The following is a 27,976-nucleotide window of genomic DNA, read 5'->3' on the forward strand; positions in this document are numbered from 1 at the left end:
TTTATTGTTTACACTTGGTGGGGACAGATAAGGAAAAGGAGTGTAACCAACTTCCATTTGGTCCCTTCTTCTAAAATGAAAACCTGCAAGCAGCTGCAAGATGTGCCAATAAGAATCCTATGGTTAAAAACTGACCTTTTCTGGGACCATGATGCTTATGGGGAAATTAGCTGGCTAATGAAGAGAAATAATGAACATTGTTTTCGAAGTCTAAGTGGGACCTGGGCTGATATAAAAGAATACAGAACAGAACTTGTCCAAACATTTTCCTTTTATTGTTTACACATGAGGGCACTAAGTCTACAATATACCAGCTTTCAAGGGGGGAAGGTTGGGTTTGGAAGCCCATTTCTAAAAGGGGACCAGAGTAAATGATAGTGTACATGAGAAAAAAAAAGTCGTTTGTACCTTTGGACTAAGCTTCTATAATCCCACTGAGAGATGGTGTTCTGATACACTTCCTCCTTGGTAGTACAAATGAAGCTTTTCAGTTCAGAACCTATCATTGCTACAGATCACGGCCAGTGATCTGAAGCTCTGACTTGGTAGTTTGATGGTCTCTGCTAGGATTAAAACCTTATCTTCAAAACAGAGTTCTCATTTGTTGGGAATGCAACATCTGCAGATTTATGCTGTGTTCGTTGCTAAAAGTGTGTTTTCTAAGGATTCTGATGAGAACATTAGGGATGAGACATACTTTGAAAAATTGAATTTACCATAGGGCATTCCACTAAAGAGCCTGAATGAGTCGAATTAACTTGGAGTACAAAGTGTAAAATTGTTTGTCTAAGAAAGAGTTTAGTCGGTCAGTACTCTACATTTATACTTCATTCAAACATCCATCCACCAGGCATTTCACTGCGTACCTCCTCAGCAGTCCTCTTTATTCTTTCCAGTACACATGGGTTGTGAGCCCATCTTTCCTCAGGCCACCCCATGGAACGCACCTCATGCACAAAATTCTCTAGGCCTGGAAAGGGGTGTCTCGCTAAACACTGTTGTCATTAATGGATTTCTCACAATATTTTCATTGATCTTAAGCATTTCTTACTCTTCAGAGGCAAAAAAAAAAAACCCATTAATATTTATCACTGCTCATCTCATTTTAGTAAAACAAGGTTGTTCTTGTGTGCGTAAAAGGCTTGTCTTCATGGAGGCCTCACAGATGGCTTTTAACAACGATTTAGAAACGCTGATGAAGGAAATTGGAAAGGGGAGAGAGGGAGTAGGGAGTGGAGCAGAGATTAGGAAGTGGAGGTGTTAAGTGGTTTGAATAATTTTCCATGAGTGCTGAATCCAGTTGAATCAGGCTTTGTCTTGGAGTGGAAACCAGAGTCCAAACTCCAAGGTTTGGGTAGGTTGGCTTCCCAAATGGTCCATATGGAGGATGGGAAGGGACAACGCAGTTATGTCAGTTTTTGAACATATCACAAAGGAGTTTCTCCATGGGTGTGTTTCCTATGGTTCTGCGGAAAAAGAGGAGCTCAATGCGGTCAGAAGAAATAAATCTCAGAGAGGGGAGAAGCAAAAGCAGTTTCCCAAACCTGGAAAGGAGAAGAGAGAGGCATCTCTGGTTACCAAAGGCATCACCCTTAGGGAGGTAACGCAAGTTGGAGGCCTTGATTAGACCAGGGAAAAGACAGCAATAAAAACATACTGTTTATATTATCCCCAAATCATCAGCAAAACCTTGGTGAGGTCACTGTATAGGAAGACTTAAAAAACTGTAGCAGCAACAGCAGCAGCAATATACTCAAGTGTTAGAGCCTTGTGTGTGCACTTAACAATAGAAATCTCTCTTTACAACACTGCTTACTATATTAATAGAATATTCCTGAGGAAAAAAAATACTAAGCTGCTCTGTCCTCTCCCAAGAACAGTCACAGTGTAAATGCTTGACCGGTGAAGGTAAATTACTACAAGGCTAGGAGTGATCAGAAATGCTTCAGTGTGTACTGAGATGCAAGCCCATGGTCCCAGGGAGCAGCTTAGAACTAACACTCCTCTCACTAACAAACATTCTTCTCTCAGGACACAGTCAGCAGAGCCGTGGAGAAACACTGGAATGATATAACATCTAGCAAATCAGCACGAGGACAAGAAAAGACCTGATTCAAGCACTGAAGGTGAATACCCTGATTGTCCTGAGATCAAGCACTGAGCATTTATTAAGCACCCACTGAGTACAAAGCTAGGCCTTGGGATTGCAGAAACAAAAATAGCATGGCCCCTGCTCTCAAGGAGATTATATTACATCAAAATGACTAAAAGGGTGGCAGCGGCGGTGGTGCCTCCAGAGCCAAAGGTGAACACGTCACTATAAAAAGGGAAGATCCTGAGCCGCTTTCATACCTCACCGGTTGGCTGGGATAATGCATCTTGTTGTGTTGACCCAGCATCACTTGGGACTGGTCCTGCAAATTCTCCACCTGCTCAGGATCCTTCAGGCCCCGAGTCTCTATGAAGAAGCAGCACCAAGTGAGGAGGAGGGGGAAGGAGAAGGGAGAGGAGGGGGAGGAAGCTACGTTCTAGCCTCCTGTAATATTCACCCCAAGTACAGTCCCACTTAACTGAAACAGTAGGAGCTATGAAGGAGCTCCGTAACAAGTACCCTAGGTCTTCAGAGCAACACTAGGCTATAAAAACTTGGGTCACGCGCAGTCATTGAACTTTTCCAATGTCAGAGGCAGCCAGGCGGCACTGTGGTTAGAAAGCTGGACTTGGAGTTTGGAAAACCTGGGTTCAAATCCTGCCTCAAACAAGCTGTGAAACCGTGAGCAAGTCAACCTCTCAGCCTCAGTTTCCCAATCAAGTAAGACAGGGATAATAATAACATCTTCTCCCCAAGGTGGCTGTGAGTATCAAGATATTATTTGTATAGTGCTTTGCAAACCTTAAAATGCTATCTAAATGCTGGCTGTTATTAATTAGACTTGCACATTTGGCAAACGTGTTAAAGGCAAGAATAGAGAAGAATGTTCTTTTTTCCTAGAAACTGGAACGAAATTTAAATACTTTATAGTACTCTCTTGAATGCCCTTTATGATCTAAAGTGACTGTTAGTTTAGGAACAAAAGCACGTATTAGATATAAGTTGATCTGCTCATAAATTCATCATTTGGTACATTAAATGTACCATAAATAAAATATAAAGAATAGGTTATTTAGATAACCGGGAAGTCTCATCTTCCTAGGTTCAAATTTGTTCAAGATACTTACTAGCTATGTGACCCTGGGCAAATCACTTAACCCTGTTTCCTTCAGCTTCACATTTGTAAAAATGAGCTGGAATAGGAAATGGCAAACCACTCCAGCATCTGTGCCAAGAAAACCCTGCATGGTGTCACAAAAAGTCAGACATGACCGAAACGACTCAGCAACAAAAAATATACATAAACTGTTAACCGTCTGTCTCGGTAACTCTGAAGTTAAATAGCTACACAGTTTCCAAAGCCGTCACAACAACCCTATGAGGTATTCACTATTGCTTTTTACACATTGGGAAACAAACTGAGTTTACCCAGGCTCGAGTGGCTTAAACATGTCCTCAGTGGAATGTGAGCTCGGGTCTTTCTAACTGCCACCACCCCATCCATCTGTGCCATCGAGATGCCTAGGGAGTTAACATAAGTAAGTACCTTGTTTTACACATACCTGAGGGTCCAAGGTTCATTAATACACCCAGAGTGCTACAGCTTTCAAGTATGAGGCAAATTTAACTTGAATGTGTATAAAGTGTTTGCCAAATTATAAGAAGCAGTTTCTTCAGCTGTCAAAAGATGGTTTCTAACATCCTCTCCAGATCTAAAATACACAATCTTCTGAGGCTAATTAAGCAAAAATTTGACCAGAAGAAACCAGCAACATTCTAGGTTGTTTTGGATTTTTTTAAGTCCTGACTTCTCAACCAAGTATATTCCACAGTGTCGAATAGACAGAATCTTATTTTCAGAAGAGGAGCTAATGAAAGGAAAAGAGGAGAGGAAGGGGAAATGTCCTTCAGTATAACTTTGGCCATGGAGAGCTTGAAAGGAGCCATCTGTCTCATTTTCTCAGTCATTTGTTGTTAGTGGCTCCCACTCCACTGCAGCCTTCATTTTGATCATGACTTCTGAAAATAGAGCTTTCCCCAAGTGGAAACAGATTTCTCTCCCTTGGCTCACATGTGTTTTTCACCTTCTGTGGGTGTGTTCAAACACTGATTTCTTGCACATGCTGCACAAAAAGGAGGGGATCCTCTAGTACCACTGTTAGGTAGAAAAAAGGAAAAGGACCTATTTGTACAAAAATATTTATAGCAGCTCTTTTTGTGGTGTCTAAGAATTGGAAATCAAGAGGATGCCCATCAGTTGGAGAATGGCTAAACAAACTGTGGTTGATTGTGATGGAATATTATTGTGCTGTAAGAAATGAAAAGCAGGCTGATTTCAGAAAAATGTAGAAAGACCTACATGAACAGATGCAAAGTGAAGTGAGCAGAACCAGGAGAACATTGTACACAGTAACAGCAATATTGTTTGATGAAGAACTGTGAATGACTTAGCTATTCTCAGCAATACAGTGATCCAAGACAATCCCAAAGGATCATGATGAAGCATGCTATCCACCTCCAGAGAAAGAAATGATGTTGTCTGAATACAGATTGAAACACACCATCTTTCTTTTCTCCCTTTCTTCCTTTCTTTCTCTTTCTTCCTTTCTCTTTTTTCTTTTTCTCTCTCTTTCTTTTCTTCCTTCCTTCTTTTCTTTCCTTTATTCTTTTTTTATTCAACTCTTTTTTTTTACAAAATGACCAATATGAAAATATTTTACATGATTGCACATGTAAAATCTATATCAGATTGCTTACCATCTCAGAAAGGGGGAAGAGTATGGAGGGACAAAGGAATAGAATTTGGAACTCAAATTTTTTTTTAAAAAGTTTAAAAATTGTTTTAACATGTAATTGAGAAAATAATTTTTTTAAAAGGAGGGACACTGGATCAGGCAAGAATAGCAAGCAGGGTTCAGTGGTATTATTCAAATAAGTGCCTGAACATTTAGGCAGGATATAAATGTAAGTGCTTGGACCCAGCACCTGATAACTTTATATAAAAATTTTTCCATTTCAATGTTCATTAATCAAGGAGCAGAAGGAGAGGAGAGAGAGAAGGAGAGAGGCCAGGGACAGAGAAACAAGACATGAACACCCCATATTAAGCATGGTATTCATCAGAATGAAAAACTCAACATCATTCTAAAATGATTTTTTCAATATTTCAAAAAGTACATCACACTGCCTCTCAAGGACAGGGGAATGAAGATTGTTTAAGCTAATATGAAAGGCACTTAAAGAAAAGAGTAAAATGGCATTTTTCCAGTGCTTCACAGATAACCAATTTCAGATTCTACTTTCAAATATTTCTAAGCAGAAATCCTATGAAGCAAAGGTCATAACTCACATTTCTATAGCATTTTAAGGTTTAAAAAGTACTTTGTTTACAATAACCCTGGAAGGAACTGGGGAATACAAATATTGTCCCTATTTTACAGACGAGGAAAATGAAACTCAGTGCCTTAGCACCTAGAACCTCATGAATGCTTGTTGAATAAACTCGTACATCCAGAGCTGGAAGAGAGCTTAGTGACTCTTAACCTGAGAGAAATGATTATTAATAACCAATGATTTGAGGAGATTCAGATTTCCCCCTTTTTCTTTTACCCTCATTTCAAGACCTCAGTCTCTGAAGGTTGAACTAACCTTCTCTTCTATCTAGATCCACCCAGGTGGAACAGCCATTGTACTCTGCTCAGGTTTGAGTGGGGATAAGTTCTTTGAATAGATTTCCCAAAGCCAGGGGTAACTTAAGAAGTAAAATGACATATTCAAAGTTCAGGTCCAGCCCCTCATTGTAATATTCATTTTCTCTCATTAATTATTAACTAGTCAGAGTTGATTGCTACTCTGAGGAAACATACTCTTTGAAAGGCGTAAAAACTGTATCCCACCCCCACCCCCATGATTGTATTTGGTCTAAGAAAGACAGCCAAATGGCCATCCTTTTATTAAAATGCTGGCATTATTAATAAAATTATTAAATTGCCCAGAATTATGTCTCTTGAACATTTTTAAACACCATAGGTCTGTGATCTTTCATATATGTGTGTGTATACACATGTATACATGTATATGTGTATATATATGCATAATGTGTGTATATATGTGTGTATATATGCATAATATACACACATGCATATGTATACATACACATATACATATGTATGTGTGTGTGCATATGTGTATATATGTATATACACATATATTAGCATTTTCACAAGCTGCTTCAATATAACTGTTTTGCTTAATGAACCTATGTATTTCATTTTAAGCATTTAAAGACATTATTCCGCAAAGGGGTCCATATACTTCACCAAAATGCCAAAGCTAACATTTTCATACACTTTCATCCTTGGAAAGTCCTTTGTGTGTGTTATCTCATCTGATTGTGGGCTAAGAAGCAGTGGAGCTAAGTTCCAAGAGTTTCAATCAAGTTGTCTTTAGGGGAATGAATTTCCTGGCTACTACGATTGTTGAAAACTGTCTATTAAGCCTCACTGAGCTGGTGATCTGTGTCCATGGGGACATATGAAGAATAAGTAATTCCTCACTTCCCAGCAACAGCAACTGTACACTTTGAGGACTTCCCTATTTTTTCTGACTTTTACCATTTCTGGAAGACGCCCTTTCCCCTGTGATAACTAACCTCAGACTTTGATAGATCTCTAGGCAGGAGTTTTTCCCTGAGAGCTTAGTGTTTTCAGTCCTGGACTTCCTATAAATTATCTTCTAGTCTTCCTATGAACTATCGACTTTTAAAAAATATTTTAATTAATTTTATTTTAAATGATAAAAATAATTAAACTTATCTTTATATAATCATTTGCACTTTTAACAATTACTAGCAGCATCTTGTATAGTTTATCAGTTAGTTCCTCCCTCAGTATCCCCTCCTGTTTGCTTTGTCCATTCAGCCATGTATTGCGTATTTTTTTTCCTCAGTCACATGTCTTCAGATTTTCTGGATCTGCTTTCTTCATTACACACCATTTCACCTAAGCCTTTCTTATTTCCTTCTGCTTCTCCAAAGCAGTGACCTCAGTTGTGTCAAAATGTTTCATTCCATTGATGGGACTCTTTGCTCAACCACATCCTAGTGATAGGTTAGTTTAGTTGCTTCTAGTTTTTTACAACTACAAATCTCGCTGCTGTAAGCATCCTTGAAAAGAGAGCTATTTTATTTTTTATTAATTTATTTTTAATTTTCAACATTCACTTCCACAAGATGAGTTCCAAATTTTCTCTACATCTCTCCCTTCCCCCCACCCCAAGACAACATGCATTCTGATTACCCCTTCCCCAATCTGCCCTCCCTTCTATCACCAACCCCCTTCTCTTATCTCTTTGCTTTCTGTTTTCCTGTAGGGTAAGATAGATTTCTATATCCCACGGCCTGTATAAAAGAGAGCTATTTTAGTATGTGTCTGAGGTAAAGCCAATCTTGTTGCTTTGCATTTGGTCCTCATATACACCTTCTATTTTGGGGGATCTCTACTGAAAAGGCTAACAATGACTTGGGGAGGTGGGAGTGGGAATGCTGGGGGTTCTCTCCTGCTCAAATCTTGAATTGTGGTCTCTGTAAGAACAGCTCACCCTCAAATACTGTCAGTATCTCTTCTCACTCATAAAATCAAGGTCAGTCTATTTCCCTTCTTTGTGGAGTCTAGGAAGCCAAAGGATCGTAAGATTTAGAGCCAGAAGGAGGCTTTAAATATCGCCTAGTCCAATTCCCTTAGTTTACAAATTAGAAAACCAAGCAAGGCACAGAGAAGGGTCAGTGGCCCACCATCACAAAGTGGAAGTCAGGCTTGGAATCCAAGTCTCTGGTTTTTTTCCTATGGAAAACACTATAGAAAAAACCACCAGACTGTTTTCTTTGTTCTGAGGAAGAATTCTGGGGTGGGCAGACCAGGTTATTGGGAAACGATTATTATTTGCTTTACACCATATCAATAAAATGTTTAAAAGAAAAAACACAGAAATTGGAGGGTTGCCCATCAATTGAGGAATGGCTAAACAAGTTGTGGTATGTGACTGTGATGGAATACTGCTGTGCTGTAAGAAATGATGAGCAGGCTGATTTTAGAAAAACTTGGAAAGGCTTATAGAAAATGATGGAGTGAAATGAGCAGAACCAGGAGAGTGCTGTACACAGTTACAGCAATACTGTTTGAAGAACAGCTTTGAGTGACTGAATCATTTTAAGTATTCTAAATACTCAAATCACCCACAAAGGACCTATGAAGGAAGATGCTATCCAACTCCAGAGAAAGAACTGATTAATAGAAGTATGTACGGGACAGTTTTACACACTTACACACACACACACACACACACACACACACACAACCACACACACACACACACACTTCCAGGCCCAACTGAAGCCAGTCAACATGTCAGGGGGTCCCTTGTACCTCTGTTGCCCTAACAGACCCTTATGGTAGGGGAGATGGGAGAGGTGCTTAGACTGGAAGACAAACTCACAAGAGGACATGGGAGGGGTACAGCCTACTGGCTGGAGGGTGCTAGAGGCCTGTAGGTCTATGGACAGTGCAGATGTAGGAAGGGAGGCAGATGTTCTTTCATAGTGCCCAGGCTCATGGCGTGGGTAATATGTGACAAAGGTACGCCAGCCTCTGGGAGGGTGCCCATTTCCATTAAGAAGGTCTAGGGAGTCCCTCTGGCCTTTACCTGATTTTCCAGGATCCAAGTTTGGCTCTTGCCTACCTGGTTTGAAGAGGACGAGAGCCTTCATGCATGCAAACTCAGTGGGGTCCACTGTAAGTGATTTAAATCGAGCAATGGTTTCCTGTAGGATCTGAGTCTCTATTGCAGCACTCATGAGTTTTCCCTGAATGCCAGGGGTTGGGTCTGGCACAGACAGTAGTGGACAGCTCTCCAAGGGCAAAGACCATTGGATGGCACACAGAAGGAACAGCTCACTCCAGGCCTCTTCCAGCAAAATCACCTATGGAATGGGAAGCGTTTCTGAGAGATTCCAAAAGAGAAGCAACCTGAACCAGAATCAGCTGCTGAGGCAATAGGCCCACTCTAGGCTCTGTGCCATGAGGAGCTAGGCCATTCCTGGGGAACTGTGAGCAGACACGGACATCCTCCCTCTGCCTGGTCCCCAGGGCACACCTGTCACCCAGGGCTTGTCTTTGGGCCTTTCAGAGAGGGGGTGGGGGAGGAGGGAGACTAGGAAGGAAAGAGGTGAGATAATGATGATTAAGGAGTAATTTGGGTAGAAAAGCCAGAAACCAGAAGGCTCCCTAATTGGCTAAAAATGAACTTGAGATAAAGAAATGGCCGATGACCTTTTACAAAGGAAGCCGTGATGCATGGTTCGTCAAGAACAGGTCCTGTCACACTGAACTCATTTTCATTTTTGGCAGAGTTACTAAAATCGTAGATTGGAGGATGCTAAAAGTATCGGCCTTAGCCAAGCCTTTGACAGTCTCTGAAGTGGTTCTTGTGGATGAGACGAAGGACAGAGGATAGTTTTTACAGTCAGATGTTTTCTGAACTGGATGAACAATTCAGCATTCGTGGTATAAGATCAGCTTGGAAGGAGGTCTCCAGCGGAGTGCCGAGGGGTCTGTGAATGACCCTGTGCTGTTTACGTTTTTATTAATGATTTAGATAAAGGCGTCCATGTTTATCAAACTTACAGGTGACACCGAGCTTAGGGACGGTTGGTATACTGGATGGCAAAGTCAGGATTCAAATAGGTCATGACAGTGCAAATGATGGAACAAATCAGACAAGACTAAACTTTGGAGGGATAGTGTAAAGTTTGCTTTGTATGTGTTTGCATGTTGTCTCTCCTATTAGATTGTAGGATCCTTGAGGGCAGGGACTGTCTTTTGCCTCTTTTTGTATCTTTAGCACTTAGCTCAGATGCTGGACTGGAGCATCCAGCCACTGGAGAAGGGGAAAATAATACAAATACTAATAAATAGCATTTATTGGTCACTTTAAGGCTGGCTAAGCTCTTTACCTATATTATCTCGTTTGATTCTCACAACAACCCTTTGAAGTACGTGCTAGCATTGTCCTTACTTTATAGCCAAGGGAACTAAGACTGAGAAAATTTAAATGATTTGCTCAGAGTCAATCAACTAATAAATGTCTGGGGCAAGATTGGAACTCGAATCTTCTTATGCCATGACACTATCCGCTATGGAAAATCTTGAACTTCAGATGCCAAATAGGCTCAGAGCCTGGAAGGACAGGAGCTTTCAGTCTTGAGTTAGTGTTCAGAGAAGATTTTAAAATGTTGATTGATTAGGGAAAGGAGAAATTCCCTGGAGGGAGGGGTGGGGAGCATAGGCAATCCACCCCCTTCCCCATTCACTTTCAAAGAGGAGCGAGAATGCCCAGGAAGCTGACCAAAATCAAGTGTGCCTAAATCCCTGGGCTAGATGCTTCAAATCTCCTGCCAACCACACCCAGACAGCCCAACAAGATCTAGGCAAAAGGCAGGTGTAGTCGCCAGTGGTCATAACTCAGTCTCACCACTGGTGTAGACCCCTTTCCTAATTCCACTATTTCCTCCAACCAGGATTTCTCTCCTCCCTGGACCTTTGCAGTTCTGAAACAAAATCTCACAATTTTGTTTCTCTCTCCTACCCTCCTATAAAATGAAACTGCCCATGAAAAGGAAAAGCCTTTGAGTTTTCCTTAGGAGTTTCCCTGCTATTGACAATAAGGAAAAATAAATATTTATTGAATTGGATTTCACTGAAGAATTGAGACTAAAACATTTTCAGCAATTCAATTCAGTAAATATGAAGCACCTACTATGTGCCAGACACTGTGGTAGGCACTGGGGATGCAGTTTTTTTAAAAAATATTTTCCTTGCCTTCAAGGTGCTTACATTCTACCGCTTAGATTGCTGACAGTAAAGGGGAGAATATGCATCTAAATATAAGGAAGAATTTTCTAAAGGCTAACTGAAAATGGTTACCTCATGAGGTAATGAGCTCCCCACCATTGCAAATATGCAAGTCAGGGGGGGTCAAGTATTGTGAAGAGATCAAACTGCTGTGAAGTTGAATTTAATGGCATCTAAGCTCTCTTTCAATTCAGAGACCGTATGGCCCTTTGCCTGTTTGGCATCTCGCAATTCATCACATTCACTGGCCTAACAGGACTTTGGGTTCTAGTTACCTCTTCTTAATTGCACTAGTAGAGAGAGGTCCTTCACTAGGAGCTTCTTGTACCAGTGAAATTACAGGTTAAAAAAATACCCTCCCTGGTCCTCTACCTTCAGCCTAGGGGCTGAAAAAACCCAAGGCCGGCACCGAAGGAGGCTCCAGAGCAGCTCCTGCAGACTGCACTCCTCCAATCTCTCCCCTCCCTCCTGTTTCTTGTTTCTCTAATGCCTGGGGCTGGATGTGGCCGTGGCAGTGGGAGAATGAGGGAAAGTGTGTGTGTGGTCAGTGAGAGACAGCAGTAATTCACCAGAAGGTGACCATTCTACACAGTAATCATGAAATTTAGGGATAGGGAGTGCCTGGGGAGAGCATTCCCTCAATCAGTGTGGGCTGACATCTCTGCAACTTAGAGTCTTAGAGAATTGTTCAGAGCACTGGGAGGTGAGTGACTTGCCCAGAGCCACACAACTAGGCTATGTTAGAGGGAGGATTTGAACCCAGGTATTACTGGCTTTCACATTAAATATGAAATGTGATTAAGATAAATGTAAAGTCCTATATTTTTGTTACAAAAATCAGACTCATAAATATGGGAGAGATAGATGATAGAGAGACAGAAAGATAGGACAGAAGATAAATGTATGGATAGATAGATGTACAGATGGATGGATAGATGGATGGCTGGATGGATGGATGGCTGGATGGATGGATGGATAGATGGATGGATGGATAGATAGATGGATAGATGCATGGATGCATGGATAGATAGATGGATGGATGGATAGGTAGATGGATAGATGCATGGATGCATGGATAGATAGATGGATGGATGGATGGAGAGATGAAGAGATACATAGATGGACAGATAGACAGATACATAGATACATAGGTAGGGAGGTAGACAGAGCAAACATTTATTAAATGCTTACTACCCTATGGCAAGTACTGGGGATACAAAACCAAGAAAACCAAGATGGTTCCTACTGTCAAGGAGCTTACATTCAAATAGGGGAAGACAAAATATAAAGGGGAACTGGATGTTGGAGGTGTGGCTAGACAACAATTCCCATGAAAAAATATCTGGGGGTTTTAGTAGAGACAGGGCAGCCAATGCTACCCTAGCTTGTATGAAGAGAGGCAAAGCGTCCAGAACAAGGGAGGTCCTCATTCTACCCTATTCTGCTCTGGTCAGAGCACATGTGGGGGGCCTGTTCCAGTTCTGGGCACCACCTTTTAGGGAAGATATAGGCATACATCCAGAAGAGTGGGGGGCAGAGGCAGGGAGGGGAGATGCTATTTCATTCTTGTGTTTGTAGCCCCAGAAGCTTATACATAGAAGGTTGTCAAATTAAATTGACCAGAATGGCCAGGAAGCTAAAAGAACATGAATGAATGAATGTATGAATGAATGAATGAATAATCATTTAAGTTCCTCCTGTGTGCCAAGCACTATCCTAAGCAAGCTTTGGCCATTCAAATGGAAAAAGAAGACAGTCCTTGATCTCAAGGAGCTCATTGGAGTAAACAACACAAGTAGGCCAGATCATGATATAGGACAATCAGCTGAAAGGGGATAGTCTTGGAGAAGGGAAGACTTAGAAGGGATAGGTTTGCTATTTTAAAATATCTGAAGGGCCATTGTGTGGAAGAGGGATTGGACTTCTGCTGGGCCCCAGGGGACAGAACCAGAAACAATGGGTGGAAATCTAAGAAATAGATTCAGATTTGATACGTGGAAGACACTTCCTAACAATTATCCCATTCCCAAAAGGGAGTGGGAGGTGCTTTGTTTCGCCTCTTAGGTGGTGTTCAAGCAGAGTCTAGGCGAGCACTTGGAAATGTTCTAGAAGGCAGTCTTGGTCACTTGTGAGTTGGATTAGACAGTCTATGAGGCCTCTTCCAGCTCTTAGATTTGGTGATTCTCAGAGGATGTATTTTTCTCCTGCCTCTGACTTTGAAATCTAGAAATCTAAGCTTTTTCTGGGGAGTGTTCTCTCCGTGCCCCCTTCTTTATTTACCCTTCTGCCTGCCAGTTAATATTAAGTAAACTTGGGATCTTTGGACTCTTCACAGGGATCACTGTCCCTAAAATCAAGGCACATATAGCATACAGACAGTGTTGGCTGCTGTCTGATACAGAGCTCAGGGGCATCACTCTCCCTGGGATGGACACACTTTGATTGATACCATCTCTGACACCTATCATGTTCCTAAAAGATGTGCCTTTCTCTGCCATCTCACTTAAACCCTGGGGTTGTCTCTTCCCCAAGAGGTACACACAGTTTCCAACATACAACATATAGGCACTGCTAACCTGCGACAGACACAAAGCATGCCTGCACTGACTTTTTTGAGCCAATGATGTGCATGCACACCATCCCTAGCCATATAACTCATAACCAAGGGCTCCACCGAAAAGGGGCTCACCTGGAGGGCATCCATTGGCTGATGGGAAGAAACACACACGGATAGTGCTTTCATGACTAAATCTGGGTGCATTGGTTAACTGGACCTGGGTTATGACAACGGCTTCTTTGAAGTGGTCTCGCAGCCTGGAGGAGAACAAAGCCCCAGCCCCCCACCCTAGTTTTCAGCTCTGCATGGCTTACGTGCTATGACCTTGGCTCAGGATGCTCATCCAGATGGTAACAATACAAACCCTCTTTAAAATAAAATAGTGGTGGGGAGCTGGATTGGGGGACAGCAGGATGGCTTAAGGATGGGGTGGGGCTTCCTGTGGAATAGACCAAGCTTAGGTAAAATAGGTGGGACTTCTGGTAGAATAGGTGTGGCTTTAGAAGTTCCCATAGCCTGAATTACCTGGTCTCTGAAGGGCAGGTTAGAGAAGACAGGGAGGTTCTTTGCCCACTTCACAGCCATGAAGAGCAGACGTGCAGAAGTCTCGTAGACGCTCTCGGGGCTGGTAGAAGGGTATGAGCCCGGCTGGTCATCGCTCAAGGGGCGCTCTGGCTCATTGCTTGTGACATCCACATTCTCATCAACTGCATGGAGAAAAGGCAGCTGGACCGTGCCCGGCCTCTGGCCTTAATCCTACGATTCCCCCCTTCTTGCTGGGCGACTCTAACTAGATGTTCCACCGGTACCCCCAGCTCAACGTGGCCATAATTAAACCCTCTAAAACCTCTCCTCCTGCCTTCCCAATTTCAGTTAAAAGTACCATTCAGCCCTCCCAAGTACCCAGGGTAAAAATGTCATCTCTTTCCCCCTTGTCCCCAGAGCTCAGGCTAGGGATGGATTAGGTAGACAGCTAGCTGAAGGCAATACAGAAGACATAACTAATACGTATACATATAAAAATATTTTTAAAAATCTAGACAGCACTGCTCTTTGTAACCTACAGGTAGGTACTTATGATACACTGAGCTGATAATTTGCTGCAACCTAGGGGCCATTAGAGTGACTCATCTTCCTGAGTTCAAATCCAGCCTGAAACACTTGGTAGCTGTGTGACCCTGAGCAAGTCATTTAATCCTATTTGCCTCAGTTTCCTCATCTGTAAAATGAGCTGGAGAAGGAAATGGCAAACCACTCCAGTGTCTTTATCTTTTTATTTTTATTTTTTTGCAGGGGGGAAGGCAGGGCAATTGGGATTAAGTGACTTGCCCAAGGTCACACAGCTAGTAAGCGTGTCATGTGTCTGATGCTGGATTTGAACTCAGGTCCTCCTGACTCCAGGACTGGTGCTCTAACTCACCATGCCACCTAGCTGTCCCCTCCAGTCTCTTTATCAAGAAAACCCCCAATGTGGTTACAAAGAATCAGACACAACTGAGCAATGACTTGCATCTACCATGTATTTCCCTTTGAGTAACCTTCAATTTGGATTCTTCTGAAATGGTGGTGGTCTAAGATAGCCTTGAGCTAGCGAGGTGCATAGTGAATAGATTGCTGGCCTTGAATGAGGAAGACCTGAGTTCAAATGCTGCCTCAGACACTTTCTAGCTCTCTTATCCTCAGTTTCCTCATCTGTAAAATCAGGATAATAATAGCATCCACCTTGGAGTGAGCATCCACCTAGGATAACATATGGGAGGAATTTGCAAACCTTAAAGTGCTGATATAAATGGTAACTGCGATTATAACATGACCAGAGGAATATCATCATTATAGAAATGCACTTTGGCAGCAACAGGTGGCTTGTGATCACAGAAAGCACTCTGGAATTTACAAATTATAATCCAGCACGAGGCCTCCTACTAAATTCTGGGCCTAGATCATTGTTGTTATGAGCTATGGATTCAAATGAGATAATATTTGTAAAGCACCTAGTACAGTATCTGACACATAGTAGGTACTTAATAAATTCTAGCTTCCTTCCTTCCTTCCTGTTTCAACAATCCGGCTAACAGCTTCTGTGGGGGTATAAGATCCATCCACTGCCAGCACCCAGAAAGGTGCCAACAGCACAGGTTTTTTTGATCTGCTTAACTAAGGAAAGCAAGGTGAAGGGGTTGACAAGTTTACTTTAATCCAGCACACAGACAGCATTCACTTAGTTCAGGGGAAAAAACCAGCACCCTGAACTTCAGACCAAAATACAAACAAATTGCAAACATCAACAGACAGACCTTGTCTGATTCAAATCCCAATAAAAAATCCCAATACATAGTTACCAGAATTCAACAAAGTCTCAGCATCCGGGTTTACGAGCTGGAGGGCTCCTTAGCTACAGCTGCCCGGAGTCTCCTCATCAACACCATCTCGGAAGCCCCAGCTTGGGACAAAGCACTCTCCACTCTGAAAGCACTCATACCCTGACAAAAAGCTCAAGGGTCAAGTAGTTCGCTGGGAACATGAGCAAGCAGCGTAAAAGGACTGAGATTCAGACTATAGAATCTTTTTTTGGTGACAAAGAAGATCAAAACATACAGCCAGAAGAAGTCAATGAAGTCAAAGATCCTACATCAAAAGCCTCCAAGAAAAATATGAATTGGTCTCAGGCCACAGAAGAAGTCAAAAAGGATTTGGAAAATCAAGTAAAAGAAGTAGAGGAAAAATTAGGAAGAGAAATTGAGAGTGATACAAGAAAATCATGAAAAACAAGTCAATGACTTGCTAAAGGAGACCCAAAAAATACTGAAGAAAATAACACCTTGAAAAATAGACTAACCCAAATGGCAAAAGAGCTCTAAAAAGCCAACGAGGAGAAGAATGCCTTAAAAGGCAGAATTAGCCAAATGGAAAAGGAGGTCCAAAAGACCACTGAAGAAAATACTACCTTAAAAATTAAAATGGAGCAAGTGGAAGCTAGTGACTTTATGAGAAATCAAGAAATTATGAAACAGAATCAAAAGAATGAAAAAATGGAAGACAATGTGAAATATCTCATTGGAAAAACCACTGACCTGGAAAATAGATCCAGGAGAGATAATTTAAAAATAATTGGACCACCTGAATGCCATGATCAAGAAAAGAGCCTAGACATCATCTTTCAAGAAATTATCAAGGAAAACTGCCCTGATATTCTAGAACTAGAGGGTAAAATAGAAATTGAAAGAATCCACCAATCACCTCTTGAAGAAGATCCCAAAAAGAAATCTCCTAGGAATATTGTAGCCAAATTCCAGAGTTCCCAGGTCAAGGAGAAAATATTGCAAGTATCCAGAAAGAAACAATTTGAATATCATGGAAACATAATCAGGATAATACAAGATCTAGCAGCTTCTACATTAAGGGATCGAAGGGCTTGGAATATGATATTCTGGAGGTCAGTGGAGCTAGGATCAAAACCAAGAATCACCTACCCAGCAAAACTGAGTCTAATACTCTAGAGCAAAATATGAATTTTCAATAAAATAGATGACTTTCAAGCTTTTTCGATGAAAAGACCAGAGCTGAATAGAAAATTGACTTTCAAATACAAGAATCAAGAGAAGCATGAAAAGGCAAACAGGAAAGAGAAATCATAAGAGACTTACTAAAGTTGAACCATTTTGTTTACATTCCTACATGGAAAGATGATATTTGTAACTCATGAGAACTTTCTCAGTATTAGGGTAGTTGAAGGGAATACACACACACACACACACATATATATGCATATATGTATGTATATATAGAGACAGAGGGCACAGGGTGAGTTGAATATGAAGGGATGATATCTAAAAAAAATAAAATTAAATTAAGGGGTGAGAGAGGAATATATTGGGAAAAGGAGAAAGGGAGAGATAGAATGGGGTAAATTATCTCACATGAAAGTGGCAAGAAAAAGCAGTTCTATTGGAAGGGGAAAGGGGGCAGGTGAAAGGGAATGAGTGAATCTTGCTCTCATACGATTTGACTTAAGAAGGGAATAACATACACACTCAATTGGGTATCTTACACCACAGGAAAGGGGCGGGGAGGGGATAAGAGAGGGGGGATGATAGATGGGAAGGCAGATCAGGGGAGGAAGTAATCAAAAGCAAACACTTTGGAAAAGGGACAGGGTCAAGGGAGAAAAACTGAATCAAGGGGGACAGGATAGGATGGAGGGAAATATAGTCTTTCACAACATGACTATTATGGAAGTGTTTTGCATGATGATTCATGTGCCACCTATGTTCAATTGCTTGCCTTCTCAATGAGGGTGGGTGGGGAGGGAAGAAGGGAGAGAATTTGGAACTCAAAGTTCTAAAAAGAAATGCTCGAAAAAAGTTATTTTTACATGCAACTGGGAAATAAGATATATAGGCAATGGGGTATAGAAATCTATCTTGCCCTACAAGAAAGTAAGGGGAAAGGGGATAAAGGGGGAGGAGTGGGGTGACACAAGGGAGGGCAGACTGGGAAAAAGGGGCAAACAGAATATATGCCATCTTGGGGTGGGGGAGGGCAGAAATGGGGAGAAAATTTGTAACTCAAAATCTTGTGGAAATCAATGTTGAAAACTAAAAATATTAAATAATAAAAGAAAAGATGCATGAAAAAAATCAAAGACATTAAGAACAAGTACTAAGCTGAAGAGGACATGAACTAACCATGCAGCAAGAGGAAGGAACAATAGACAGCCCTGGAGTCCGTGAAATATTAAAAGACTCAAGGGAAGATGTCCAGTTCATTGAGTAGATTCTCTATTAAGGAAGGATTCTTGGAAAGGTGAGAATAAGAATTTCATGGGATAAGAAGGTTTACAGGGTTGTGATCCACACCGGTTACGAGATTACTCCATATAGATAAGATCACAAATCTGGCAAAGCCTTAGCCAAGTCTCATGTTTTACAGAGAAGGCTCAAAGACCCTGGGTGAACAGTATGAGAGAGAGGAAGCCTTTTTTTCAGATCTTGCTAAGGATTCACAAATGCCATCTCTGCTCACTCCTGCCTCTTGTCCTCCATCACACATCCAATTGCTTAGTGGCCACAGATTTTACCTCCATAGTTTCTCTCCCGTCTATTCCTTCCTTTCTACTCCCACCACCACCATCATAGTGTGATCATAAGATCATAGATGGAGCCAGAAGGGACCTCAGAGGCCATCTCATCCAGCCCCCTCACTTCACAGTAGAGGAATATATGGGAGGCCTTGTGGATTAAGTGACTTGTCCAGCATCACTCTCCTGTCTATACTGCTCTTCACACAGATACCTGAGAAGTCTTCCTAATGCACAGCTTTGATTATATGAATTCCTGTTCAAAGACCGTCAGTGGTTCCCAAGGGAAACCATTAACCCAACATTCAAGACCTTACACAAATTGCCTCCAATCTACCTTCCCAGTCTTAATTGACAAGACCCCCCTTTATGTACTCTATGATCTTGCCAAGCTGGATGACTTACCATCTCTCAACTTCTTCCACTCTTTCCTGCTTTGGGCCATCCCCTATACTTTAGCCATGCCCTTTGAGGGGTGGGAAATGTGTGGCCTCGAGGCCCTCTAGGTCCTCAAGTGCAGCCTTTTGACTAAATCCAAACTTCACAGAATAAATCCCCTCCCCTGCCTACACCTTCCTCATTCTGCCTGGCAAAATCTCTCAAAACTCAGCTCAGCTGTCACCTCTTCTACAAAACATTCCCCAGTCCGGTAAGCTGACAGTGATCTCTACCTCCTTGGCATTCTCATTATACTATGTTCCTATCTCCCTTGTGCATTTATCATATTTGAGTTGCAGAGGATTATAAGGCAAGGATGGGCCATAATCTGCACTGATGGAGGAGAGAGGATTAACATGGATGTTGTTCAATATTTCTGTATTTATCTTACATCCCCTACTGGATTCTAAGCTCACTAAGGCCAGGGACTGTATCTTGTTCATCTTCATATTTCCAAGACCAAGCATACAGTTGGCACATAATAAATGCTTATTAAATTGAACTGGACATCTCTGCAGGTAAAAGATAAAATGCGAGACTAGCGCATCAGGAAGAAATAAGTGAGTACCCTACTCCTTGCATTGCTCAGTCTGGGACCCCAGAGAAGGTCTATGGTGAGGCTATGCCTGCTCTGTGTTCCCATGGCCTGCCTATGTCCATATGAAGACCAAAGATCACAGGAATGACTTGAGCAGGCTGTCTGAGGGGCCTCGGAATGACTGGACACACTCACTCACCATCCTCTGGTTCTAGCTTTGCACACGTCTCAGCCGTCATGAGACTGGCCATGAAGCGATGGTTTCCTGGAGGCGTCAGAGACCGAGTACCAGGGACTGCAGTCATGGAGGCAGATGCAGGAACCCGAAGGCCAAGCACAATAGGACTGGCAGGCGGGGGGCCAGTTCGAGTAGTTGCGAGATGCTCCGGTCTGAGGTTGGAGTCCAGCTCGATGCTGTCAAGACGAACCTGTGCTGTGCTTCGGGGTTGCCGCTCATTCTGGACGGCTGGGGAAACCAAGAACCTGGGTTAAGACCCCTCCTCCAGGAAGCTTTCTGGGGATCATATCACTATAGGCCGGTTGGTTTAGCTGGGTGATAGTCTCCTGTACCCAACAAACCCATAGACCCCTGGTAAGGAAGAGAGCTCAGAAGCTCCTACCAGTCAAACTCCAGCCTTTCCAAATCCAGGCTCCCTACTCCGTGCCTGGGCCCTTGACTGATAGATTGACCTCGAGTCCTCAGAGTCCCTGCACCTCCCCACTCACCATCCTTGTTCATCCCTGACTGCAGACACTTCCTCAGTCGGCAGGCCTGGCACTGGTTTCTGTGGGCCTTGTCCACGGGGCATGTCCCAGAACCAGCCTGGCACCTACAGGGTGGAAGGTAAGCTCCTTGTGGGGGGAGGTTGTTTCATTCTTGTCTTCTTATGCCCAGCACCTACCCAGTGCTTGGCACGTAGTAGGTGCTTTTAAAATGCTTGTTGATTGGTTAGAGAAATCAGAAACCCATCTGTGCCCTGTCTCTGTCCCCCTCCCCGCAAAAGGATTTGGGCTGATGGCAGGTGGGTCTGGGTATGAACTGTTATTAGAAAAGGGGTTTCATTAGGAGGGATTCCAGGGTGCCCAGCCAGGGTGGTGAGGGAGGGGGCAGGTCACAAAAAATCCGAGTGGATCTTGAGTTGTGCTGCCTTCCATGGCGCAACCTGCATTTTCCCAGTGATCTTCTGGAGACAGTTCCCTACTCCTGCTAACCCACAGGGAGTGGAAGTTCCCAGCGGGGTGGGAGGAGGGATGAGCTGATGGGGCCTTCTCACCTGTAAATGAGCTTCCTCCGCACACTCCTCTTGAAGAAGCCGCTGCACCCATTACAGGCATAGATACCATAGTGCTTCCCACTGCTGCTGTCCCCACACACTCTGCACAGAAGCCCCGGACTCAGACCTGCAGGAGAGGGAATGCCATAAACCCCACGATCCTGAGTAGAGGAGACATTCTCAGCCCTGGGGCAAATTCACTTGGGCTAAGTGGCATGGCTAGGAGTACAGCCCAATCAGGCCCCACCGGCATCTCAGAAAGGGCCAGGGGCAGCCCCTGGCAGAGCCGTCTTATGATGAGGCATCCTAGCTGGGGTGCCTGGGAGTGGGAGAGGGGTCACACTGAGTGCTGTTTGGCTCTCTCGTGGATATAGGTAGATGGAATAAATGTGAGAGAAACGGCATCGAGGTGACACAGTGGATAGAGCTCTGGGCCTGGGGTCAGGAAGACTCATCTTCCTGAGTTCAAATCTGGCCTCAGACACTTACTAGCTGTGTGACCCTGGGCAAGTCACTTAACCCTGTTTGCCTCAGTTTATTCATCTGTAAAATGAGCTGGAGAAGGAATCTTTGCTAAGAAAACCCCAAATAGGGTCACAAAAGAGTCGGATGCAACTGAATGACAACAACAGAAGGAGTATTGGGAGAGAAGAAAGGTCCAGAGGCAGCTAGCTTCCATAGTGGAAGATCACTGGACTCGCAGTCAGGAAGACCTCTGCTCAAATCCAACCTCAGACACTTACTAGCTGTGGGATCCTGGGGCAAACCACTTATGAGCTCTGTGCCTCGGTTTCCTCATCTGTAAAATTAGGAGATTGGACTTAGTGGCATCTGAGGAACATCCCAACCAGCTCTAACTCTGTGCTCTCACGACCCAGGCAACCTGAACCGGAGCCGATCTGAGCTAAGCCCCAGCAGGGTACTCAGGGCCCAGGAAAACAAACATTCCTGGCTTTCTTCTTCAAGCTGCTACTTCTGAACAACATCTCCATGACTTTGCCATTTGACAGGCTAGAAAACTGGTTTGAAGCTAATAAGCTGAAATCGAATAGGCATAAATGAAAAAAGCCTTTCACGGCACTCCCAGAAATCAATTTCACAAGTGCAAGATGGGGAAAGGAAAGGCCGGATAGCTGTTTGCCTGAAGAAGAGCCGAGGGTCTTAGTGGACTACAAGCTCAATAAGAGTCAATAGCATGAGCTAGCAGTCAGAAAAGCCAATGAGATCTTGGGCCGCATTAAGAGAGGCTGGGCTTTCAGGAATAAGGCCATGAATGTGACCAGGAATGTTGTGTTCAGTTCTGGGCGCTAGATTTTAGAGAAGACATTGACAAGTTGGACACTATCCAGAAAAGGGCAATCAGAATGGGGAAAGACCTCAAGCCTATATCATATGATAAAAGCTAATATTTATATAGTGCTTTAAGGTTTAGAAATGTGCTTTACAGTTGTTACATCACTGGATCTTCACAACAACTCTGCAAAGTAGGTGCTGTTCATCCCCATTTCACAGATGAGGAAACTAAGACGGAGAAGGGTTAAGTAACTTGGCCAGGGTCACAGAGCCAGTAAGGCAGGATTTGAACCCAGGTCTTCCTAACTCCAAGTCCAACACTCTAACCACTGCACCACCGGCTGCCTCTTACGAAAGCCATTTGAAGGAAGGGGGGCTATCTGGTCTGGAGAAGGGAGGACTCAGGGGTAACATAGAGAAGGGAGATTCAACTGTTGGGCCCCAATGGCAGAAGCAAGAATCATAAAAGCTGCTAAAAGACAAACACAGGCTTGTTTTAGGAGGAAACTTCCTCATGATCAGAGTCGACTGAGCAAGCTGGAGAGGCAGCAGCAGCGGGGGATTTGTTACTGGAGGTCTTCCGGGGCGCACTCCATGATCATTTCTGAGGTTTGCTACAGTCAGGATTCTTTCCTAGGTCTAGGCTGGACTACATCACCCGTGTCCCCTTCCAGCTCTGCATTCTGATTCTGCCATATCAAAGCAGACAAAGTTTAGAATTATAACTAAGTTTTCTACCTTAAAGTCTGTGCCATTCAGAAAAAAGGAGCTTAGTGGGGAGAAGATGGAGGGGGGGAGGGGATGGAGAAAAACATGAAGGATACGGAGGCACGAGGCCCCACCCCCCAGCCCTGAGCCCAAGCTGAGGAGTGAGAATATAGAGAGCCATAACTAGCTTTCTTCACATCTGGGGCAAGCGGCACCTTTTAGGGCAAATTCAGTTGTGGGGGAGATGATAGGCCCCTGGTCCCTGTGGAGAAAGATCAGGGCAGCAACAAGAGGAGGAAGGAATGCCCAGGGTAATGCCACTGATTGAGTAGCCAACTAGCAGCTTTTAATTAATTTTTAGCTAATTTAATTAATTATTCTTCTTGACTTGGTAAGTTTGCTCCGTTGTTTGTCCACACACACACACACACACACAGAGACAAACACAAATATATCTCACACCAATTATCCTCAGGGGCAGCGTGGGTCCAGAATCAGAAGACTTGCCTCTGATGCTTACTACCTATGTGACTTCGGACAAGTCACTTTAACCCGGCGAGGGAGGATGTTGGCTGAACCTCTGTTTCCTCATCTAGAACATGAAGGGACTGGACTCCACATCCTCTGAGGCCCCTCCCAGCTCTAGCTCTGTGATTCTAGGGATGCTCCATGACTCCATGGCTCTGAATCATAACTGTGCCAGTCTCTAAGGGATCAAAAATTTAGGTCACTCTAAGGGCAAAGTAGAAACACATGATGAGCTTATAAGTAGCTGCCGCATCTTATCGAAGAGGACTCACACACAAGAAGTGGCATAGGAAAGATCCAGGTTCTAGCCTTTGCCCCCTCTCATATTTGGGTTTTTATCATAGTTCCTTGTGTACACATCACATCTGTCTATTAGATCACAAAGTCTTTAAAAACAGCAACTTATAATTTTTTAAAATTTTAATTTATTTTAATTTTTACACTCTGTGCCTAGCACAAAAATTTGTGCGGGGTAAAAGATTAACAAATGTTTGTGAATTGAATTTTTTAAAAAGATAGCCAGGAAATGTATTATCTGAAAAAAATGGGCCAGTCATGTAGCAAGAATGAGGGATAATGGATAGGCAGCCCGACAGTTACACTGGTACTCAGAGTGGTCAAGGGCCTGGGCCAGGGGTTCTTAACCTTTTTGATGTCATGGACTGGCAGTCAGTCTGGTGAAGTCCATGGACTCCTTCTGGAAATAATGCTTTTAAATGCATAAAATAAAGTACACAGGAATACAAAGAAACTAGTGATATTGAAATAAAGTTACTAAATTAAAAAATAAAAAAGTAGTTCACAGGTTAAGAACCCTTGACCTAGAGGAAAGCCTCCAGTGTGTAGGATAGATCCTCTGTGGAATATTTGCAAGAGGACATGGATAAAAATTGCACTGAATGAGAATGGGTAGAAGGGTTGCAATCTATACCAGTGAAGAGAGTGCACCCATGATAAGACTGGAAATCCATTGAAGTATTGGAGTTGGTTCATAACTGTAACTACTTGACCACAGCCAGGGAGGAGGAGAAGGGGGGTGGGAGCCGGGAACAAACATTTATTAAGCACCTACTATGACCAGGCCCTGTGCTAAGGGCTTTAGAAATATTATTCTCATTTGAGCCTCACAACAATCTGGGAGGTAAGTCCTATTATTAACCTCATTTTATAATTGAGGAAACTCAGATAGTGGTCAAGTGACTTGCCCAAGGTCATACAGCTAGCTAGTAAGTGTCAGAGGTTAAATCCTAGAACAATCCTAGAGCAGAGAGCTTATAAGCCAGGGCAGGTGGTTTGGAATGTTCCATCAGGACAGTTCCCATGGTTAGGGCCTCTCTGAGCCATCCTCAGAGGTCTTTCCATGAGCCTTTAACCCAGGAGGTGCCGTGTGTATACCTGCTAAGAACAACCCCGCCCCGCACCCCCGCACCACCCCCCCACAGACACAGGCACACGCATGTGCACTCACGTTCAGAATCATGCTTGTGCTACACGTCCCCACCCCTGTCCTAGAGGGTCTGATGCAGAATCGGGCATAGGTTCATGGGTTCCAGTCACTGACTCAGTGCCGCTGGAGCACTTGCCCAAGAATCTAATGATAAAGGCAAGGAAAGCTGACCACAGTTAGTCCACATCAGTAGTAGCTTTTTTTCCACTGAAAGCCCAGGAAGACACTTTCCCATTTGTCCCCAGAAGGCAGAACTATAAGCAATGGGTAATAGCCGGAAAGAAGCAAATTTCATCCTGAGGTCAGGAAAAATTTCCCAAGAATTAGAACTCTCCAAAAGAGAAGTGGCTGGCTTCAGGAGGTAGTGGGTTCCTCCTCACTTGTGGCCGGCAGGCAAAGTTTGGATGACCAGGTGTCAAAGAAGACAGAGAGACAGTGAGAGGGCGCAGTCGGTAGAGTTTTGAATTTGGAGTCAGAAAGACTTGAGTTTGAATCCTTACTAGTTGTGTGACCCTGGGCAAGTCACTTAACCTTTGTCCGCCTTAGGCAATAAGCTTTCATTAAATACTTATGGTATACCAGGCACTGTGCTAAGTGCTAGAGATACAAAGGCAAAAGGCAGTCTCTGCTCTTGGGGAGCCCCCATCTAAATGAGGGAGACTCATCTGGAAAGCGGGGATAAGGAGAACACCCACCACCAGGGTTGTTGTGAGAATCAATTGAGATAGCAGATGTGCAATGCTTCACAAACCTTCAAGGGCTGTCTAACTGCCAGCTGTTATTATCAGAGAAGACTAGACAGCTTTCCGACTCTGAAATTCTACCATGATGACGTCGGTAACCATCTCGGCCATTGGTATAGAGCTTTGAGTTAACAAAGTCAGTCACATACACACTCTCTTTCTCACCTGAGCCTAACAATATCTTCCTGACGTAAGCAAGACAGGCGTTCTAGTTCTCGTTTTAAAGATAAAGAAATCTGGACTCGAAAGGTGCATCCCTCCTCCCAGCCCCTAACTGGTAAGGGGGACAATGGCTCCCACCTGGCAGAGTTGCCCCTCCTACTCTGCACCCTATCCCCCATCCCCTCTCCCTCCCCCATTCCCCCACTCTCCACTCCATCCCCAACATATATATACCCCCACCTCTCCACAAACCTAGAAAGTAGTTAGCTTTTCTGTCTAGCTTCTCCAGGTGCCCTCTTCCCCAAATGGGAGTGTGTATGGGGAAGGGGAGCAAACACAGGGACTGCTCCTTGTTCTCGGGGAGTACAGATTTGAGGGAGAGGAGGAATGAAAGACCTAAAATCCACACATATCCCCTCAGTCTCAGTCTGTCCCCTAGTTAGAAAGTGTCCCCTGTTTCCTTCATGTTCACAGGACAGGGCCTACAGAAAAGGGGCTGACGTTCAATTTTCAGTGCCCAAGTCCTTGGCAAAAGCAGCTTTCGATTTAGGCATGTCTTCTCCTCCCTTCTTGCTGCAGTGCCCCCCGGCCCTTCTTCCCCAAGTGGAGGGCTGCTCGAACCCAGGACCCCAAGCCAGATCCTATTACTGCCCACCTCCAGGTCCCCACTTGGTGGTGAAAGCCTTTCTCACTGTCATATTTTAGTTTTCAGCATTTATGCAAGCAATTACTCCTATCATTACCATCAGCTGGCTTTAACACCACATGTCTCTATGGGTCAAACTGGACTTTACTCCCAGACATTCTATGTTTTCTCCTTCATGGACAGGAGTGACCTTGCTGTCTGTTCTCCAGGCCCAGAGGGACCAGCGAAAGGACACAGTCCCTGAGGAAGTTACCAGATGTGACATGTGGTTCTGGGATCCGCCAGCCTGAGTCAATGAGATGTCTTTGGCCTAGACGGATCAGTCAAGTTCTAAACCATCATCAGATACATCCCAGTCAAGCACTATTAAGGCACAGTGGAAGAAAAGGCTAGCTTTTAAGTAGGGAAAGTCTGGGGTCAAACACATGAGAGCTGTGTGATCCTTGGCAAATTTCTTAACTTATTGCCCCAGAGACAACTCTCTGAGACAGTAAGTCATAGCTGAGTTGTTTGGTATTGATAGAGGGTTTTTCTACACCATTTGGAATTCCCGGCACTGAACAAACACTGGGTCAAGCTGGGAAAACACCCACACACACACACACACAATCCAATTCAGTAAAAAAAAAAACAAAAAACAATTCATTCAAAAAAGAATTCATGTTTTTCTTGGTCACTATTTTAAAAGCCCACCAGTTTTCCTTTGGGGAGAGTAGTGACCGGGGGTGATGTGGAGGAGGAGAAGAAGAAAAACTAATCCTGGCTGTGCTACTCAAAGACAGCCCAGGTCCTGCTAGTGCTCAAGGACCTGCCTGGCTCCCTGCCTTGGTGTCCAGTTAGAGGTAGGTATCATGGGCACATGTGTGTGTACTCAGGAAAAAAAAAAAAAAAAACCTGAGCTCCTCTGCTCTAGAATTCTGGAGGATTTTCTACCACTTAGCCCTCATAATCGTAAGATTGTGACCACTTTAAAGTAGATTTTTCTTAAGACTTCTGGGTAGGGTGAGGAGGGTTTGTCTGTGCTAAAAAAAAAAAAAAAAAATGGCATCCCTCTCCGCATTTAGCTGCCTGAAAAGAGCTGGGATTTCTCCAGAGAAAAAACCCTGGAGGGTAGAGGTGTCCATCATGTATGTGGCGGCAATACTCCAAAGTTGTAACCCAAACAAAATTAAAATACAATTGTGAAATATTTAACAAAAATAAATAAAAATACAATAAGACATAGATAATGTTACTATGTGGTTTTCTAAGTCAATGCGCAGTCTGCAGAGATTCTTACAAATGGTTTGGCATTCTTCATTTCTGTTTGGGTTTGATACCCCCTTCTGTAGGGGGTTGCTCCAACAGCGTAGCCTAAAGGCATTCTTGGAAAGCATTTTTGTCCATTCTAGAGTGTTGCTTCCTTCTGAATCTATCTGCCCAACATTCTACCCCCACCCAAGATGGCATCAAGGACTATGGGGCAAAGGGGGAAGAGGTCCTCAGACTAGAAAGGAGCAAATCCCTTACCTGTCTGGCTGTCCTCCCGATCAGTGGGTGTGGAGGGATCAGTGGGGGAAGCAGACAT

The 27,976-nt window shown here is 43.5% G+C and overlaps 1 protein-coding gene across 1 annotated transcript; it reads right to left on the reverse strand.

Annotated features, from left to right (window-relative positions):
- Window positions 1-1,411: 1,411 nt before the first annotated feature.
- Window positions 1,412-27,976, reverse strand: NR2E3 (nuclear receptor subfamily 2 group E member 3). The gene is made up of 8 exons (XM_036737274.1): window positions 27,919-27,976; window positions 20,883-21,009; window positions 20,335-20,438; window positions 19,808-20,074; window positions 14,081-14,262; window positions 8,828-9,068; window positions 2,353-2,458; window positions 1,412-1,544 (listed from the first exon to the last, which is right to left on the reverse strand). Exons 1-8 carry the CDS (start codon window positions 27,974-27,976, stop codon window positions 1,412-1,414), a joined length of 1,218 nt encoding a protein of 405 aa, XP_036593169.1.

This window comes from Trichosurus vulpecula, chromosome 8, assembly GCF_011100635.1.
Source record: "Trichosurus vulpecula isolate mTriVul1 chromosome 8, mTriVul1.pri, whole genome shotgun sequence".
NCBI lineage: Eukaryota > Metazoa > Chordata > Mammalia > Diprotodontia > Phalangeridae > Trichosurus > Trichosurus vulpecula.